Raw genomic sequence first — 17,697 nt, 5'->3', positions numbered from 1 at the left:
AAAGGGTTGTGTGGGTGCCAGAGGTGGCAACGGTTGTGCCTCTGGCAGAGGCGGCACCGCCCCATTATAAAAACAACTTCTGGAAGCAAGAAGAAGCAGCAACTCGGGAAGCAAGAAGCAGCAGCAAGGAGAAGAAAAGAAAAAGAAAGAAAGGAGAAGGAAAAAAAATAGAAAAGAGAAAGTATATTTTTTTTAAATAATGAATTTTTATATTGTTATTGCATTTTTGCTGTCATTATTGTTGTTGATTTTTTTTTGTTAGATATTATTATTGTTAGTAAAAAAACCCTTATTATTATTGTTAGTTATTATTATTGTTAGTAAAAAAACTATTATTAGGATTGTTGGTTATTATTGTTAGTAAAAAACCTTAATTATTGTTAGTTATTATTATTGTTGATTTATATTAATTTTGTAATAAAAAAACCCTAAAAAAGCTTATTTATGTTATGTAAAAAATGTTTTATTTTTTTATGTAATTTATTTGTTATATGTGTTTTAGGTGGGTTTTTTATTGGTACTTAATCTTTCAAACAACCTATTTTGATATTTTATTCTATTTTTTATATTATTAGGGTAAAAAACCCGTTTTAGGTTGATTAGATAATATTTGTAAAATTTATTTGACATGTTATAGATATTGTTAGAAATGGCAACATATTTGGTATTGCCTGATAAGGTAATAAGTTCAGCACAAAGGGAGAAAGTTGATAAGATGATGAGAGAAGTGCAAGATTACAGAATGAAACCAGAAGAAGATATTGTTCAACACGTTATCAAAATAAATAAAAAGATGCAAGAAGTGTTGTGGAAAGGTCATGAAATGATTAGGAAGAATAAAGTGTAATACTTAACCCTTAGAGGGGCATTAATAGAACGGGACATTAATAGAACGGGACCATCAAATTATTTTAGACCAACTTTGGAAGACATTTGTACCGCGAACCTATTGGAATCTAGTTATATGCTTCGTAAAGTTTATAATCTCTTATGAGCAAGGAAAATAGCGAGACAAAGTATAGGATCACGAAAGTTGACTAGGAAGCAAAATGTGATTGACATACCATGGATGGATAAATTAGATGTTAGAAAATTACCAAGAAAATTTCTAATTTCAATACCCGTTATAAAGATTGAAGAAGAAGAAGAAAATCCCGAGGAATTATCAAATTGGATTGTAGAAGATGAATATGAAGAGAATCAAGAATATTTAAATTGGATTGTATAGTATTTCCCAGAGGAAGATACAAGGTCGGAGATAGAAGAAAACGTAGAATTGAATTTAAATGGTTAAATGTAAACATAAATCTTGTTCATGTAAAAAATGAGAACTAAAAAAGTATGAGCTTATGAATGAAAAAAATTTCATATTGATTAATTAATTTTTTTTATTTAAGTAATTTATTTGCTGTTTGAAATTATATTGAGAAATTTTGTTTATTTTTTAACAGATTGAGCATTGAAGATGGATAATCAATTTTTCGTATGCATTTATTTCGATGGAATCATCTTGACAACAACCTTTGGATGCATATTTGAATGTCGGCAACAAATAGCAATGATATTTAATAGAAATGTCTCGTTGGATGATATGAAGGGAATGATTAACGCAAAAATTGTTAGACGTTGTAGGAGAAGGATCTCGAAACTTTTCTACAAGTTTCTAGTTTCGACAGATCCCATCAAATTCACCGAAATGGAACTTGTAGACGACGAAGACGTGGAGACGATGATCGCTCTTTACTGTGGGAATGGGAGTGACAAAAATGCACCGATTCACTTATTTGCTGAGTTAGCCGGTATAGAGGAAAATGAAGATCTCACTGCATATGGTGAAGAACACAAAGCTCAATTACCGTGCATGATGGCTCCAATATCGTGCGTTGATAGTGAATCGACTATACGTGGGATCGATATCAATCTTAATGTTACACCCGATATGGATGTGGTTGGTAATGATGGTTACGATAGTAGTGATCCTTGTTATCAAGAGGTCGATAGTGATAGTGATCCCGATATGGACGATGTCCCTGATGATATTAACGATGAAGACGTGAATGACGATGGAAACATTAATGTGTCTTTGGTCAGGAACCAGATGCGACGATTGTGATACACAATAATCTTTGGCCACACATGTCGCTCATAGACCCCGATGCGGCGCATGCAGCTGAGTTCTCCGAGTACCCTGAAATACTTCTTGCTTATCGGCTGGTCATAAATTCCTATCCTGAAGAGTTGTTCGTAAGCCAGAGATTCGAAAGTAAACAAAAATGTGTATTTGCTATTAAGCGATATAGCATGAATATACCAGTAGATTACAAAGTTGCAGTGTCTAAACTGACATTATATATTGGGGAATGTTGGAAGTCGGCGGAAGGCTATAATTGGCGGGTATGAGCTGCATTTATTCAAAATTCACAGATGTGGGAGATACACAAATTTGTTGGGCATCACACATCACATCAATACGTATGACAGATGATCATCGAAAACTTGATTCCAAAACTATCTGTACGTATATAATGCCAATGGTGAAGGATATGCCGACCATTAAAGTTTCGGTACTGATAGCTGAAATGCAAGCACGATTTCAGTATCGAGTATCATATTGAAAGGAGCGGATAGCTAAACAGATGGCAATGGGGCAATTTTATGGGGATTTCGATGCGGCATATAACGAGCTACAGCGATGGATAGCCGCTATGTGGGAGTACGTACCGGGGACTATTATTGAGTTACAGACAAGACCTTATTACAGCCCAAATGACCAACTACAACCGGGAAAAATAATTTTCCATCGAATGTTCTGGACGTTTGATCCATGTGTGCGCGCATTTCCCCATTGCAAGCCGTTTGTGAAAGTGGATGGGACTTGGCTATATAGAAAATATACACAGATCTTACTTCTTGCTGTTGCTCAAGACGGCAACAAGAACATGCTCCCGATAGCATTTGCCATCGTAGAGAAGGAGAACATGGAATCGTGGGAATTCTTCATTACCAATCTGCGAAGGTGTGTTGTTAGTAACGATAATATTTGCATCATTTTCGATAAAGGGAAAGGATTAATTACTGTCATTAGGTGTTCCGGTGTATCATGGAGATCCGTTTACTGCATCCGATATATCGCAGCTAACTTCCATCGAGATTATAAGAATGCGGACTGGAAGAGACAAGTTGTGAAAATAGGTAAATGATTACCTTATCTTCTAAATATAAGTTTTAATGTTTTAGGGCAGTATTGTAACCTATATTTTCCTAATATATATACAGCGCATGAGCTAGAGCCACATATTTTTCGTCAAAGAATGGCTCGACTTGATAGTGACATGGAGGGTCAAACAAATACATCTTTCGGATAGTGGTTGGGTAGTATGGAGCCGTGGCAATGGGCTCAAAGTTTTGACGAGGGCTTTCGTTATGGTCAGATGACCACAAACTTAGTAAAGGGGGTCAACGTTGTGTTGTTGAAAACAAGACATCTTCCGATTTCATCTGTCTTCTCGGATACATTCTACAGGTTGGCTACCTTGATGCCAAGAATGGGTCAGCAACAAGTCAACCAGACGGAGGCAGGACACATGTTTGTCGAAGATTTCAGGGATGCAATGGTTGTAAATCGTCGGATAGCGAGGTCGATAAATGTAGAAATATATTCACGATGTCTTGAAATGTTTTGTGTTACAGAGAGCATTGGTCGTCGACCCGGCATACCACCTAAGTCCTATGGAGTTAATCTTCGGAATAGACAGTGCGATTGCAGGAGGTTCTAAACACTTCATTATCCTTGTGCGCATGTCATGGCAGCGTGTGCTAAAGTGAACCTTAATGTTGAACAAATATTTGATGATGTGTACACACTCGAGCGCACGTTACGTGTGTAGGAAAATGAGTTCCCCGTCCTACCTGACCTGTCTACATGGGAGGTGCCTCCAATGACTTTCGGGCTTGTCCCAGACAAAGGGCTACGCAAGAATCAGAAAGGTCGTCTGCAATCATCTAGAATCCGTAATAAAATGGACATTAGGGAGAAATTCGAGAGGTTGCGTTATGGATTATGCAGGTTAACTGGTCATAATCGGAGTAAATGCCCGCAATGAAACTATCATGTTGGCCAATCGTCACGATCGGGTAGGAATTGAACTTATGCTGTAATGTATTTAATTTATATAAAGAAATTATATTGCAAAGTTTGTTCCAATTAGATTAATGTTGTAATGTATTTAATTTATATTACAAGACTAAGTTTGTTACAAATTTTAGTGTTTTAATGCTCAAAATGTCCAAATTAATCTAATTTACGTTATGGTCAAATTTTGATCCACTTTTCAAAGTTCCAATTAATCTAATTAAATATATACTAAAAAATACAAACTTTTTAATATCAAAACCCAACAAACCGCTAAAATTGACGGTTCGATGGTGTGGTCCTCGGAGTATATTTCTGCAGAGGTCGACGTTCACGTTGTGGGTGATTGTGACCACCAACTTCTTCTTTAGTCGCGGGTGAGGGTGTCTGATACATGGAAGAAAAATCATATGGCTCGAACGACATCGATGAACTTGAGTCGGGAGGAGTGTCATCCTGCGGTGGATACAACCCAAGGGGAGTGGAATACTGCGGTGGATACGGGCCGGGGGTAGTACTATACTGCAGTAGATATAGACCGAGAGAAGTGCTGTGCTATGGTGGATACGACCCAAAGATATTAAACCCGTAATGATATCTGCCCCTTGACGAGCCCGGGAAATAGTCATGAGCCGAAAATTCGGATGATAAGAAGTATCAACCGAATGTGAATGAGATCGCTCGAACTCGGACTTGGGATCTGGCTGTGAATCGGGCTCTATATCGGCCACTGGCTGCTGTGCCTCATGTCGCTACACGTGCGGGAGGACTATAGTCGACTACCCACTAAGTAAATATGGCTTCCCCATACTAGAGTACCATTGTATGTACTCTAACGATGGTTGCGAATCGGAAGATATATCCATCTGAAGTCTTCGACCCATCCGATTATCTCACACCGCAACAAATTTTCGATACACAACCCCCAATGCATTCCATGTTTCCCTCTCTTGTTGATGCCGTGAACCTTCCCCACCTGCATTGGTGGATCCGGGATATACTGGATGCAGCCAAACTGTCGTAGTACTCGATCCCCGTGGTACCACTCGACTATATTGAAACTGATAATTGGTGCGTTAGTGCACAACAATTGAGAATGAACGTAGGCAAGCGAGGGTATAATAGCCGCAATTTCTGGTCTACAATATGACATCCATATAAATTGCAGAATTAATACTATGGCTAAAATTTTAACACGGTTTGCGTAAGATATACAAAGTAATTACATATCACAAATATTTGAATAGCTTACCCCTTCCCCGGTATGTTGTTCAATCACCAGACGATATATCGGGACAGTGTACGACCTCCCGATACCCGGATAAATACTCCATCTACGAAAACAATTTTCAAGTAAATATAGTATCGTTAGAATAGTATCATTATAAAGAAATTTCAATTAATAACAAGTTAAATTTTATCACCTGTTAACTAGTGGAAATACGTATGATTGGTGACTAACCGATGCTAAGAATGGCATCCGATAAAGAGCTCATGACTGCAACAATACAAGGCATTCGCCTATGTCTGCTGCATCAGGCTTTGTCGTCCAACAAAGCTCACAATACAACATAGCCAGAACTGTAGAACCCCAACTATACGAATGAACATTACGCAAATTAGCTAATAGAGGTAAATACTGAAGATGAACCTTGTTGTTGTTCAAATTAGGCATTAGTACACCCTCTATAATGTGCATAATGTACGCTCGAGCTGCGTACATCAACTCTTCTTCAGTGGCATTAATGATAAATGCTCAAAATTTGCTTTCAGCCATGTAAATTTCAACTCTAAAAGATTGGACTCATCATCACCGGGCGAGGCTCCTAGTAGGCTATAACAAAGTGCAGCCGGCTCAGCTATTGCACTTACACCCGTGATGGTATTCCCGTCGATTGGGAGCCCAAACTGCAATGCAACATCCTCCAGAGTGACAGTGCACTCCCCACACGACAAATGAAAAGTGTAGGTCTCGGGGTGCGAATGCTCGACCAATACGGATATTAAATCGTACCGCAAATCAAACGTCCGGGTCAATGCTGCTGACCCGAATCCAGCTAGCTCTAAGTAGGGCATCAGTCGTGCATCCGGGGAATATCCTAAACCATTCACCCAACCTTTTAATACGTGGTACGAGTCCTGACAGTATTAAATTACAAAAAATAGTTATAATAACATAATTTATTTCCTTAAATTACGTAGATCTTTTTTTAATGGAACCCTTGATTAACAAATAACAATACTTTACCATATTATTAACTGTGTCACATATGTGAGCAAGATCCTTATTGATCAATGAAGCCATTGCGATGCCTGTAATTTCAAAATAAATTTCGGTTATTAATTTTAATGTTTGATAGATGTTAAATATTTATTAGAATAACTAAATTTTATATATTACTTTTAATTACAAAAAAATAGCAAACAATTTTTTCGACAACATATTTTTTGCTATACTATATTAAAAAAATAAATATATCCAACTCAAATACAAATATTTTTATTATAATTTAAAATATGTAATAAGTAAAATATTTTAGGTTAAAATATAATATATTTAATACACCCGGCATGTAGTTCAATATATTTTAATTTAATTTAATTTTTATTTAATAATAATTTCAGTGATGCAATAATAATTAAAAAACACATGATAAGTTGTTCAATATTATTTTAAAATATATTATAATATGTAATTAATTAAATTCATTAGGAAATAAAAAAAATTCATATTTTTAAAATTTTTAAAATTTTCGGATTCTATTTTTTAAAATATACTATTTTCGTATTTTATTTTTTATATTATTTTAGTACATAATGTTTCAAATGTATTATTTTAGTTTTTTATATTAATTTAGTAAATAACCCTAATTTTGTCCCTTTGTTTGTATTTTTAAAATTTTCGAATTTTATTTTTTAAAATATACTATTTTTGTATTTTATTTTTTATATTATTTTAGTACATAATGTTTCAAATGTATTATTTTAGTGTTTTTTATATTAATTTAGTAAATAACCCTGATTTTAGCCCTTTGTTTGTATTTTTAAAATTTTCAGATTTTATTTTTTAAAATATACTATTTTCGTATTTCATTTTTTTATATTATTTTAGTACATAATGGTTCAAATGTATTATTTTAGTGTTTTTATATTAATTTAGTAAATAACCTTGATTTTGGCCCTTTGTTTGTATTTTTAAAATTTTTGGATTTTATTTTTTAAAATATACTATTTTCGTATTTTATTTTTTATATTATTTTAGTATATAATGTTTCAAATGTATTATTTTAGTGTTTTTATATTAATTTAGTAAATAACCCTAATTTTGTCTCTTTTTTATATTTTTAAAATTTTTGGATTTTATTTTTTAAAATATACTATTTTCGTGCTTTATTTTTATATATTTTTTTTAAAAAAACCAACCAGCACCATTTTGCCCCCAAAATTTATTTTTTTCATATTTTATTTTTTTAGTAAGATATTTTTTAATATTTTATTTTTATACTATTTTCGTAAAATAGTATAAAACTTCATCACATAAAAAATAAAAATAATTAAAATAATCAACCTAAAATACACTTAACAAATAAATTAAATAAAATAATAAAATGTTCTTTACACATAACATACATAGGCTTTTTTACTTCAATAAAAATTAAAAATAAATTAGGAATGAATGAAAATATAAAATAAATACAAACATATATAAAATAAATACAAACATACCTTAATATCTCTTTTTAACCAAATAACACATTGCAAAAAAATAAATTTATAAATTAAATCTAAATTAAATCAAAATCAATCAACAATAATAATAATAATAACACTTACTTAAAAAAAATTACCCTTTTTTTCCTTCTTTTTCCTTCCCTCCCTCTTCTTCTCATTCTCTTTTTCTTTTTCTTCCCTCACCAATGCCCCCTGCTTCTCCTTCTCTTCTTTCTTTTCTTCTTCTCCTTCTTTCTTCCCAAAATGAGGTCTTTTCACAGAAAAACCAAAACGCCCGTGTATGACAGGCCTTTTCACGGTGCCGTCTCTAGCACTGGCACCACTAGTAGTGCCGCTCAGCTTTTTTTTTTCTACTTCATTTTTTTTCGTTTTTAAGCTTTTTTTTTTCTTTTTAACAGAAAATGGTAGAATGTGTAGGACCCAGGGTGGTCACGCCACTGCCATAGGCGGCACCACCCTGGTCCATACCATTTTCATCATTACTTTTTGCCCTATACCATTTCAGTATTTTTTTTAAACTATAGTAGTAAAAAACCCAATTTATCTCTATAGTTACTACGAAAACTCTCACCAAAACTCATTTGCGACTACATTTTGTCGCCCTTAAAAGAAAACCCCTGTAGTACTACATCTTTAACTGCCTTATCTAAACAGGGATACAAGACCTTGTTAAATAGGTTAAGTTTAAAGGACTAAAACGACTAAAATATCCCTGAAGTAATCAGAGTTTGACTGAGAGAAGAAGTTATGCTTGGCTATCAAAAAGCGACTATATTACTTGAGGAATATGTCGCATCGTCGTAATGATCCATGCATACTTGCCACGAAGTCGCCTTCTCTGTCAATTGAAAAACTTGTCGCGTTGTTCTGATGTATCTCGTCGTGACGTCGTGCCTATTTTGCCTTTGTTTTTGTTAAATGTCTATAAACTGCTCGATAAATATAAGATACACCTCACGATAATTATAAACAAGGGTTTTAAATTTTTTTAAAAAGATGAGATTTAATTCTTTACTAGATATAAATGGTTTTATTCAATATCAAACGAGGCTATGGAGGTACTTATAATTTGTCGTTGAAGACAATTAATCCTCTTAAAAGTAAGCTAGACAAAAAAAAAAAAAAAAGAAGAAGCATAAACCTCACATTGGTTGAATAATAATAGAGTTTGATTGGGAAGTTAAATGGAGTTTAATTAGTTAGAAGTATAGAGAAGAGAAGGGGAAATCATTGAGTTGGAGGAGACATTGGAGGGTGAAATTGTGGTGGCACTGAAGAATGAAAAAGCTGAAGTGAGCATATAAATCCGATAATTATGTAGCATAATGTATGGATGTTTCGGGTGCGGTTGGATTCTTGTTGGGCACTGTGCACGTTCTCACCTTCACAAAAATGTCTTTGAACAAGTCAACAAAAGCTTCTCTTTAATGATGTTGCCCATAATCTCACGTTTCCTTTTTCTATTTTATGATTATAATTTGTCAAGTCCATTGGGGAGCATAAATGAATAAAAAATTATCATTAATAAGGTCAGTATAACTCACATAATTTATTTGGTCATTTATAATATTATTACTCCCTCAATTTCAATACATGACTAACTCAAAAGATACATAAACATTTATTTCATATATTAGATATTTTAAATTTGACACTAAACAATTAGTGCTTCAAACACTTAAATCTCTGATTCGACTTACAAGACATGAAATTCTCATAGTCATATCAAAGAAAATAGAAGATTTGACCAAAGCAATGTAATCAAAAACCACTTTAGAAAGATCTAAAGCACCAAGTTGGAAAAATAAAAAAGTTACAAGAGTATATGTCAAAAATTTGAATTTTAATATAGCTTTTTGAGTTCCAAAATATATTTTTTTAATTATATTTAAAGTGTTTTTTTTACCATTAATAATAATAAATCAAATTTAATACATATTTCACATTAAAATCATCAAATTAATATCATATATTGTAACTGGTCAATATTTTATTAAATCTTAAATATTTCATTTTGCAGTATAATTGATTTATATCCTTATGAAATTAAATTTCAGTAAATCAACATTTATACCAATTTGAAATAATCAAAACACAAAGATTAAATTAATAGACATTTATGTATGGCAGGGATATAATTATATATGAAAATGCTATTTCTTCTTCATCCATAACCAAACACTCAATTAATGTTGCAATAAATATGAAATTAAAGTGAAAAAGTGTGATGGCAATTTCCTTTTAAAATGTGAAATGCAAACTCTGATTTGCATTTATTTTGAATTTTTAAAGTTGCCTTTTCCTATTTTTAAAATATGCACTTTTCCTTTTCTTTCTTTTCTCAAACACCTTTCCTCATTTCATCATGCTATACACCCTTCATTTTTCTTTTCCATTTTTAACCTTCTATATTTTACTATTTCTTAAATATTATAAAACAACTAAACCTAATTATGGGTCAAATTATCTGTTCAGGTCTAAAAGCCCGTTCAAAAAGTGAGAGAGTTTGGACAAAAAAACATAAGCTTGAATAAAAAATAAGGACCGGTTTTTAAACGGGACGGTCTCGAGTAGGATTTTTTTTACTCAAGCTGGTTCGAATAAATTGTTTTGTTGTTGTTTCACTATCATTTCATTATTATATTACTACTATTTTGTTGTTATTATCTAGATATTATATAACTCTTATTTTATTGTTAATTTTGCTATTATTTTAAAAACATTTGATTGTTACGTTACAATTATCTTAATATTATTTAAGTATAAAAATTTTTTTAATATATTTTTAACTTGTTGGAAAAGATTTATTCTAATATTTTTAATGTATTTATAAAAAAATATATAAGCGAGTCAAGTCGAACTCAAACTAACATTTTAATTTAAATCAAATTTAAATAAAATTTTAAACTCATTTTTTAGATCCAACCTAAGTCTTAAAAATAAATCTCAAATTTTACATTGGCTCAATTTATGATAGGTGTAATTTGAGGAGGAAATGTTAAAATATTAGAATTTGAATATATCTTGCCAAGAAAATTAAAATAAATTCTTCTACAAAATTCCTTGTATTAGTACGTGTATGGATGGGAAGTGATGAATATGAATTTGGGTAGTTTTTATCTCTCAAACGTTGTTATCTCTCTAAGCAAATATCTATCTTAAATGACCATAATTGTTTTAATATTTCTTTTTGTGAAATAGTTTTAATCCAATTCTTTGTTTTTGTTACTAAAATTTTAATCCAAATGGGGACTCAATACTTTATCTTTTGAATTTAGTAGGAAAATTTTTCTCTCAAACTTTTTCATTGCTATAATAAATTGGATATATAGTGAAGGAAAATTGAAGATCAAAACAAACAACGTTTTTTTTTTTTAATTTCTAAAAACTCCCAGCTGGATTGATTCAATCAATTATTCTTTTGACCTAGAATCTATGTTTGTTTATTCCTAAATGTTAGCATCAAATATAGGGATTCAATTTCATAAAAAAAGCATTGATATAAAATTCCCACAACCGGTTGGTTCTTGAATTAACTAACCAGAGCTTTATAAGAACCGAAAATGGCCAAAAACTGCCACTCAGAGAATCTCTGTGTACATATCTGGTAAGCACCCAGCCCCCCACTCCCACTTCACACACGCATTAAAGAAAGAAAAATTATTATTTGAATTAAGTAAAACATAAATACCCATATCTTAATTAGATCTCTAAAGCCATTTTTTCTTTTGAAGTATTTGGTTTTAGTTGTCACCAACTCACCATTTTTTTTAAGAGAAAATGTGATGAAATGAAGCAAACCCCAAAAACGGTGAAAGAGGATTTTGTTTTATTTTCTGATAAGTAGCTTTCATGGTGTAAACGATTTCTGCCAGGGTCACTGTTTTTTTCTGGTTTTTTTTTTGGTAAGTCCAAAGCTCTGTTCTCTTTGTTTGTCTCGCCATTTTCATTTAATGTGAACTTTGTTCTTGCTCTCTCTTTAAATATGGCTTTGTCTTCTTGTTATTGGTGTTTTCTGTAACTTACTCTTTGTCCCCCCCCCCCAAAACAAGATTTTCTCTTTATAATTTTTTATCCTTTTGAGGTCGTTCATATTTATGAGGGATTGTTGGTGTAATCGTTACTTGTTTGTAGATTTCCGTTTCTGTTTTATTAACTTGCAAACAATAAAATTGTGATGTTTCAATTTCATATTTTCCATGTTTCGACATTCAAATTCTAGGCTGTTATTTCTTTGGAGAAGATGTTGTGTGCTTGCTCAGGTGAACAATTCAAGTTCGAAGACGCACCGCAGTCGCCGGAATCACTGGCGACCAGAGATTTCTCGGCCAGTGGACTCTCATCTCGTACCGGAGACTGGGAATCGAAACTTGACGATGTTCAAGTGGACGAAGCTGAATCAACTGTCAAAGAAGCTCTTTCCTTAAACTATGAAGTGGGTTGTTTGCTAAACCAATCTATATTCATTTATTGATCATTTACAAGTTAATTAGTTTTTTTTTTTTAAATGAGTTTGCAGGAAGCAAGGGCATTGTTGGGGAGGTTAGAGTATCAAAGAGGAAACTTCGATGCGGCGCTTCAGGTTTTTCAGGGCATTGACATCAAAGGTTTGAAACCAAGCATGACTAGGGCTATTGTTGAGAGGACCCGGCAACGAAAACTGCGGTCCAAAGGTGACATTATCCCTCCTAGTGTGATGTCACTGCATTCGGTCAGCCTACTTCTGGAAGCAATTTTGTTGAAAGCAAAATCATTGGATGAACTTGGACATTTTAGAGGTAACTGGTCTTATAATAAATCTATGGTTTCTTGGGGATGATATGTATTGATCCAGATGAGGGAACCTTTTAGTATCGTTTGTAATGATGAAACTTTTAAGCATTGAATGTCATCATACTTGTTGTTTGCTTAGATTGCTATAAATTCTGTTGTTAAAGAGTGTAAGGTTTGAATGGTTCTGATGCTTTCTCATTTATCAGACGCAGCGAAGGAGTGCAATATAATTTTGGATGTAGTTGAGGCAGCATTCCCTAATGGAATGCATGAGGGAATTGCTGAAGACTGCAAGTTACAGGAGATGTTTCACAAGGCATTGGAGTTGCTCCCTAGACTATGGAAAAAGGCGGGCTTTCTTGGTGAAGCCATAACTGTGTATCGTCGGGTGTTAGTCAAGCCATGGAATTTGGATCCCCTAAGGGTAGCTAGTTTACAGAAAGACTTAGCTGCCAATTTACTTTATGGTGGCGTCGAAACAAGCCTCCCCCCTCACTTACAGGTATGGGGTTCAGCCACCCCTAATGGTAACATGGAGGAAGCAATTCTTCTCCTCCTAGTACTTATGCAGAAAGTGGCTTATGGAGAAATAAAGTGGGATTCAGATATTATGGATCATCTGACTTTTGCTCTTACCGTCACTGGGCAGTTTGAATTGTTGGGAAGTTATGTGGAGCAGGCCCTTCCCGGTATATATGAAAGAGCGAATAGGTGGTATCTTCTTGCTCTTTGTTATGCTGCTGCTGGTCAGAATGAGGTAGCATTGAACTTATTGAAGAAGGTTTCTGGCCAATCAGAAGCAAAACACAAACCTCATATCCCAGCTTTACTATTTGGTGCAAAGTTATCTTCTCAAGATCCAAAGCATGCTCATTATGGAATTACTTTTGCTTGTAACGTGATCGATTCAGCAGCAGATGATCAAGTGAATGAACATTTTAAGAGTCAAGCTCATAAGTTCCTTGGTGTTTGCTACGGGAATGCTGCTAGAATTTCCATATCAGATGCTGAAAGATCTGTCTTTCAGAAAGAATCTTTGGCCTCACTTAACTCCGCTGCTCTCAACATGAAGGAAGATCCTGAATTGATCTTTAACCTCAGTTTGGAAAATGCAGTTCAGAGGAATTTGGATGTGGCCTTTGAAAATGCAATGGTGTACTCTAACATGGTGACTGAAGATTCAGGTAGGGGCTGGAGGCTATTGGCACTAATACTTTCTGCAGACCGGCGGTTCAAAGACGCCGAAACCATACTTGAAGTTGCTTTGGATGAAGCTGGTAGTTTAGATCAGTTAGAACTTCTGAGATTAAGAGCTGTGCTTCAGATTGCTGAGGAAAGACCCAAGCAAGCAATTGAAACTTACCGAATCTTGCTATCTCTGATTAAAACACAAAGAGAATCTCGGTCAAATAACTTCGAGAGTGCAAAGAGTTCTGATTCTGAGGTACGAGTTCTTTGGCCTTGAACAGTAGCATGAATCTGCTTCAGTTCATATCTTTTTGTCTTTTGCAGGGTGTCACGGAAAGAGTTCTTGAATTGGCTGCCTGGCAGGATCTAGCTACTATTTATACGAAATTTGGTTCATGGCTTGATGCAGAAATTTGTGTAAACAAGGCCAAGTCAATTGAACTTTATTCACCCAAAAGTTGGCATACAAGTGGTACTACAAATCCCATCAATCACAACATTGCTTGTTATTAAGTTATAAAAGCCAACAATGCTTGCACTTCCCTTCTAATTTCCTAGGTTCTTTTACAGGCTTGTTGTTTGAAGCTCAATCACTTCATAAGGAGGCACTGGTATCCTTCTCGATTGCGTTGTCAATAGAACCGGATTACGTGCCAAGTATTGTTTCAACCGCAGCAGTGCTTCTACATCTCGGCAGTCAATCGTCGCTTCCGATTGCAAGAAGCTTTCTAATGAATGCACTTCGGTTAGATCCGACGAATCACGAAGCTTGGATGAACCTTGGGTTGATTGCCAAATTGGAAGGGTCATTACAACAAGCAGCAGACTTTTTTCAAGCAGCCTATGAGTTGAAGATGTCAGCTCCTGTTGAAGCGTTTAAATGATGGTGGGATTTGATTAACTAGGCACTTTGTAGGCATTTATCTAGAAATAACCTTTTTTATTTTATATAATCCCTCCATTTATCTATCTATAAAAGTCAATCTTCCAGTCATTCCTATAATTCAACATTGATGTTCTATTAAAATGTACAGTAATTCCTAATTTGTAGATTTCATTTGTTTTTATGGTAATATCCAAATTCTTATTCAAATTAAAACAATCACCTTCCTGTCTTCCAACAATGTGTTATTTAACAATCAACTATATCAAGGTCTTTGATTAGTGATATATACTATTCAACTTACGATGTATTTGGTATAACTTGTGATTGTCCCATCCTTAATATCTTTGGTTTTCTTTTTATAAGTTAATAAAATATTATTTTACTATTTATATTTTATATATTTTATAATCTAATATTAAAATATATAAAATAATAAAAAAATTTGTTTAAAAATAACAAATTATATATTTTTTATATTAATATTTTTTAAAATATTGTTTTTTAACTAATAATATATTTTTATATTAATATTTATATATATCTTATAATAAGGCCACCCAATCAATGAACAATTCTATTTATACTATGCGGTTGTTGGGTGAAGATAAAATTGGAATAAAAATAATTGAAGTTGAGTAAAAAATAAGTGATATTTTAAAGTTTTTTTTATGAGAACTTTTAAAATTATTACAGCATTATTTCAGAATCATCATGTATAAAACGATTATCTATCCTTAATTGATCAAGAATCTCTTCCGAGAGTTCTTAAAAAACTATCGGGCTGTAAGGGTATGCCTTCATCCTCCCTGTCAACATATATGCAGCTATATTGACTTCTCTTGGAATCTTCTCAATGATCACCCTCCACTACCTTCTACAAAGTTCAGGAGTTCTTGAAGTGAGATCCCTACAATTGCCCACACGACCTATCTAAAATGGCTTCCACAGCTTGTGCACAACCAGTTTTGACCTTAATATTCACCCAATTATTCTCCCATGCCATACCTAATCCACCATAGGTTGCCCAAAGTTCAGCCTGCACAACACTACATTTACTAATATTCCTCCCAACACCTCCACGCCATGAACCCTGATTATCTCTAGCCACGGTAGCTGCCGAACCATCCCTCGAACCAAGATCCCTTGCTCCATCTGTGTTTAACTTTATGAAGTCCCTTGGAGGGGGTTCCAACCTTGATCTCGTCTCTGTGTTTTAGAACCACTCACGAAGGTTACAGAGTTATGTTTGATAGAGCTTGCCCAATGCCAAGTCGCATGAAGAATATGAATGTTATTAAAACTTTCCCCTTGAAAAACCCATAGATTCCTCTGCTTCCGAAGATTCTAGCAAATAATTCCATAAAAGGACTGCCAGTTAGCTTTCGTAAACACCGATCCCAAATCATTTTTTCAAGTTCATTGAAATCCATTCCACCAAAGGAGCAGAAAAAAATTGCCCTTAAAATCTTGAGGGACTACCTGCTTCCACACTTCTTGTGCAATGTCACAATCCTGTAAAACATGAGTACTAGATTTTTCAACATTACTACAACTTGTACATGAAGGATCACCTGCAAGCCCTCTCCTGTATCGTTTGACATTGGTCATCAGCCGCTCCTTAAGAATCAACCATAGAAAATGTCTTACTCTTTAAGGTCAATTAAAAGATCAAGTGAGCTTCCATTTGCTATCTTCTGAATTGAGAGAATTCTGAGTGAGAAAACTATAAGCAGATTTAACAGTGAGCTTACCATGGTCAGACAATGTAGATATCAACTCACCATTACCAACTAAAAGATTTGGTAGTGGAATAGCCGTAATATAAAACAAGATGCTATTATCCATAAATAGGCTTAGAAAATTCCAATCCCAGCTACAATCAATTAAAGAGATCTCTTTTAACTTTGTATTCAAATCCATGTTTTCAATGTTGTGACAGAAATTAATTAAAGGACCTATATCTGGAACCCAATTATCGGTCCAAGCCTTTATAAGACTACCATCTCCCACTAACCAAGTAAGGTTCTGGTGAAGGATTTGCCAGACTTTGGATAAGGATCTCCAAACAAAGGAACATGATCTTCTCGATATATCATCAAGACAAACCTCTGTAACCATATATTTGGCTCTAAGGATCTTAACCCACACTGCTTGCTTATTAGTGAGCAGATTAAAACCCAACTTAAGCAAAAATGATTCTTTTTTCTCCTTAAGATTCCGAAGTTTGAGGCCTCCATTATTGTGGGGTTGACAACAATCTAACCATTTAACTAAAGACATCCCATGCCTTCCTGGATCTTTTCCCTAAATAAAACCCCTTGCAATTCTTTCAATCTCAGCACAAATACTAATAGGGATTCTAATAGTTTGCATAAAATATTTGGGAGTCGTCATGAGGACCGGCAACTCAATTTTTAGTGATGTTAGAAAAAGTGGTTTGAGACCACTAAAATTTGACAAGTGAGCTTATAAACTATTATTTAGTATTTATGAGCCAATCGTGAATTTAGAAAGGCTTATGAATTAATGATTTGTGCTTTAGAAATATTTATCAAATTAATTAGTTTTGAAACTGAGGTATCGAGACCTCGATTTCATAAGCAGAGCCGTAAATATTTTTATAAATATTTACGGAGTGTGGAAATTTTAACGTTTTGATAGTTAATTAATTAAAAAAGATAAAAAAATGCATTCCTGAGACTCAGTTCTCGTAAATCAAATTCGTAAATATATATTAAAAATATTTAGGAAGCTAGTTGTGTAGCTAATTAGGTTTCAATTAAGTGAATTTACTTGAATTAAAAGTAATTAGGTATAAAGACTAGATTGAATATAAGGTAAAAGTTGAATTATAGAATAGAGAAAATTCAAGGGACTAAATAAGCAATTAAACCATAAATTGACATGTGTGGTAAAAATAATTTCCATGTGTATAAATAATATACATATATTAATAATTATTATATATTTACTTATAATTTAAGTA

At 33.5% G+C, this 17,697-nt stretch overlaps 1 protein-coding gene across 4 annotated transcripts; it reads left to right on the top strand.

Moving 5' to 3' along the window:
• The first annotated feature begins 11,225 nt into the window (after positions 1-11,225).
• On the top strand, positions 11,226-14,869 carry LOC107951417 (protein NPGR1). 4 transcript variants are annotated; one of them, XM_041087234.1, is made up of 7 exons: positions 11,239-11,471; positions 11,640-11,769; positions 12,087-12,299; positions 12,384-12,642; positions 12,844-14,081; positions 14,126-14,297; positions 14,396-14,869. In XM_041087234.1, exons 3-7 carry the CDS (start codon positions 12,108-12,110, stop codon positions 14,707-14,709), a joined length of 2,175 nt encoding a protein of 724 aa, XP_040943168.1. In that variant the 5' UTR covers positions 11,239-11,471; positions 11,640-11,769; positions 12,087-12,107; the 3' UTR covers positions 14,710-14,869. The 4 variants fall into 4 exon arrangements, with proteins under 4 accessions (XP_040943174.1, XP_040943168.1, XP_016741957.2 ...); XM_041087240.1 differs by lacking the exon at positions 11,640-11,769 and having other exon boundaries at positions 11,226-11,471; positions 14,150-14,297; positions 14,396-14,819; XM_016886468.2 differs by lacking the exon at positions 11,640-11,769.
• The last annotated feature ends 2,828 nt before the right edge of the window (positions 14,870-17,697 follow it).

This window comes from Gossypium hirsutum, chromosome A02 (genome assembly GCF_007990345.1).
Source record: "Gossypium hirsutum isolate 1008001.06 chromosome A02, Gossypium_hirsutum_v2.1, whole genome shotgun sequence".
Taxonomy (NCBI): domain Eukaryota; kingdom Viridiplantae; phylum Streptophyta; class Magnoliopsida; order Malvales; family Malvaceae; genus Gossypium; species Gossypium hirsutum.
This window is presented reverse-complemented; position numbering and strand designations above follow the sequence as displayed.

Bases quoted from the DNA above. Each gene is read 5' to 3' on its own strand.
- LOC107951417 (XM_016886468.2), top strand. From the start codon at position 12,108: ATGTTGTGTGCTTGCTCAGGTGAACAATTCAAGTTCGAAGACGCACCG. The intron at 12,643-12,843 runs GTAACTGGTCTT...CTCATTTATCAG, and splicing joins TGAACTTGGACATTTTAGAG to ACGCAGCGAAGGAGTGCAAT. The intron at 14,082-14,125 runs GTACGAGTTCTT...AATCTGCTTCAG, and splicing joins CAAAGAGTTCTGATTCTGAG to TTCATATCTTTTTGTCTTTT.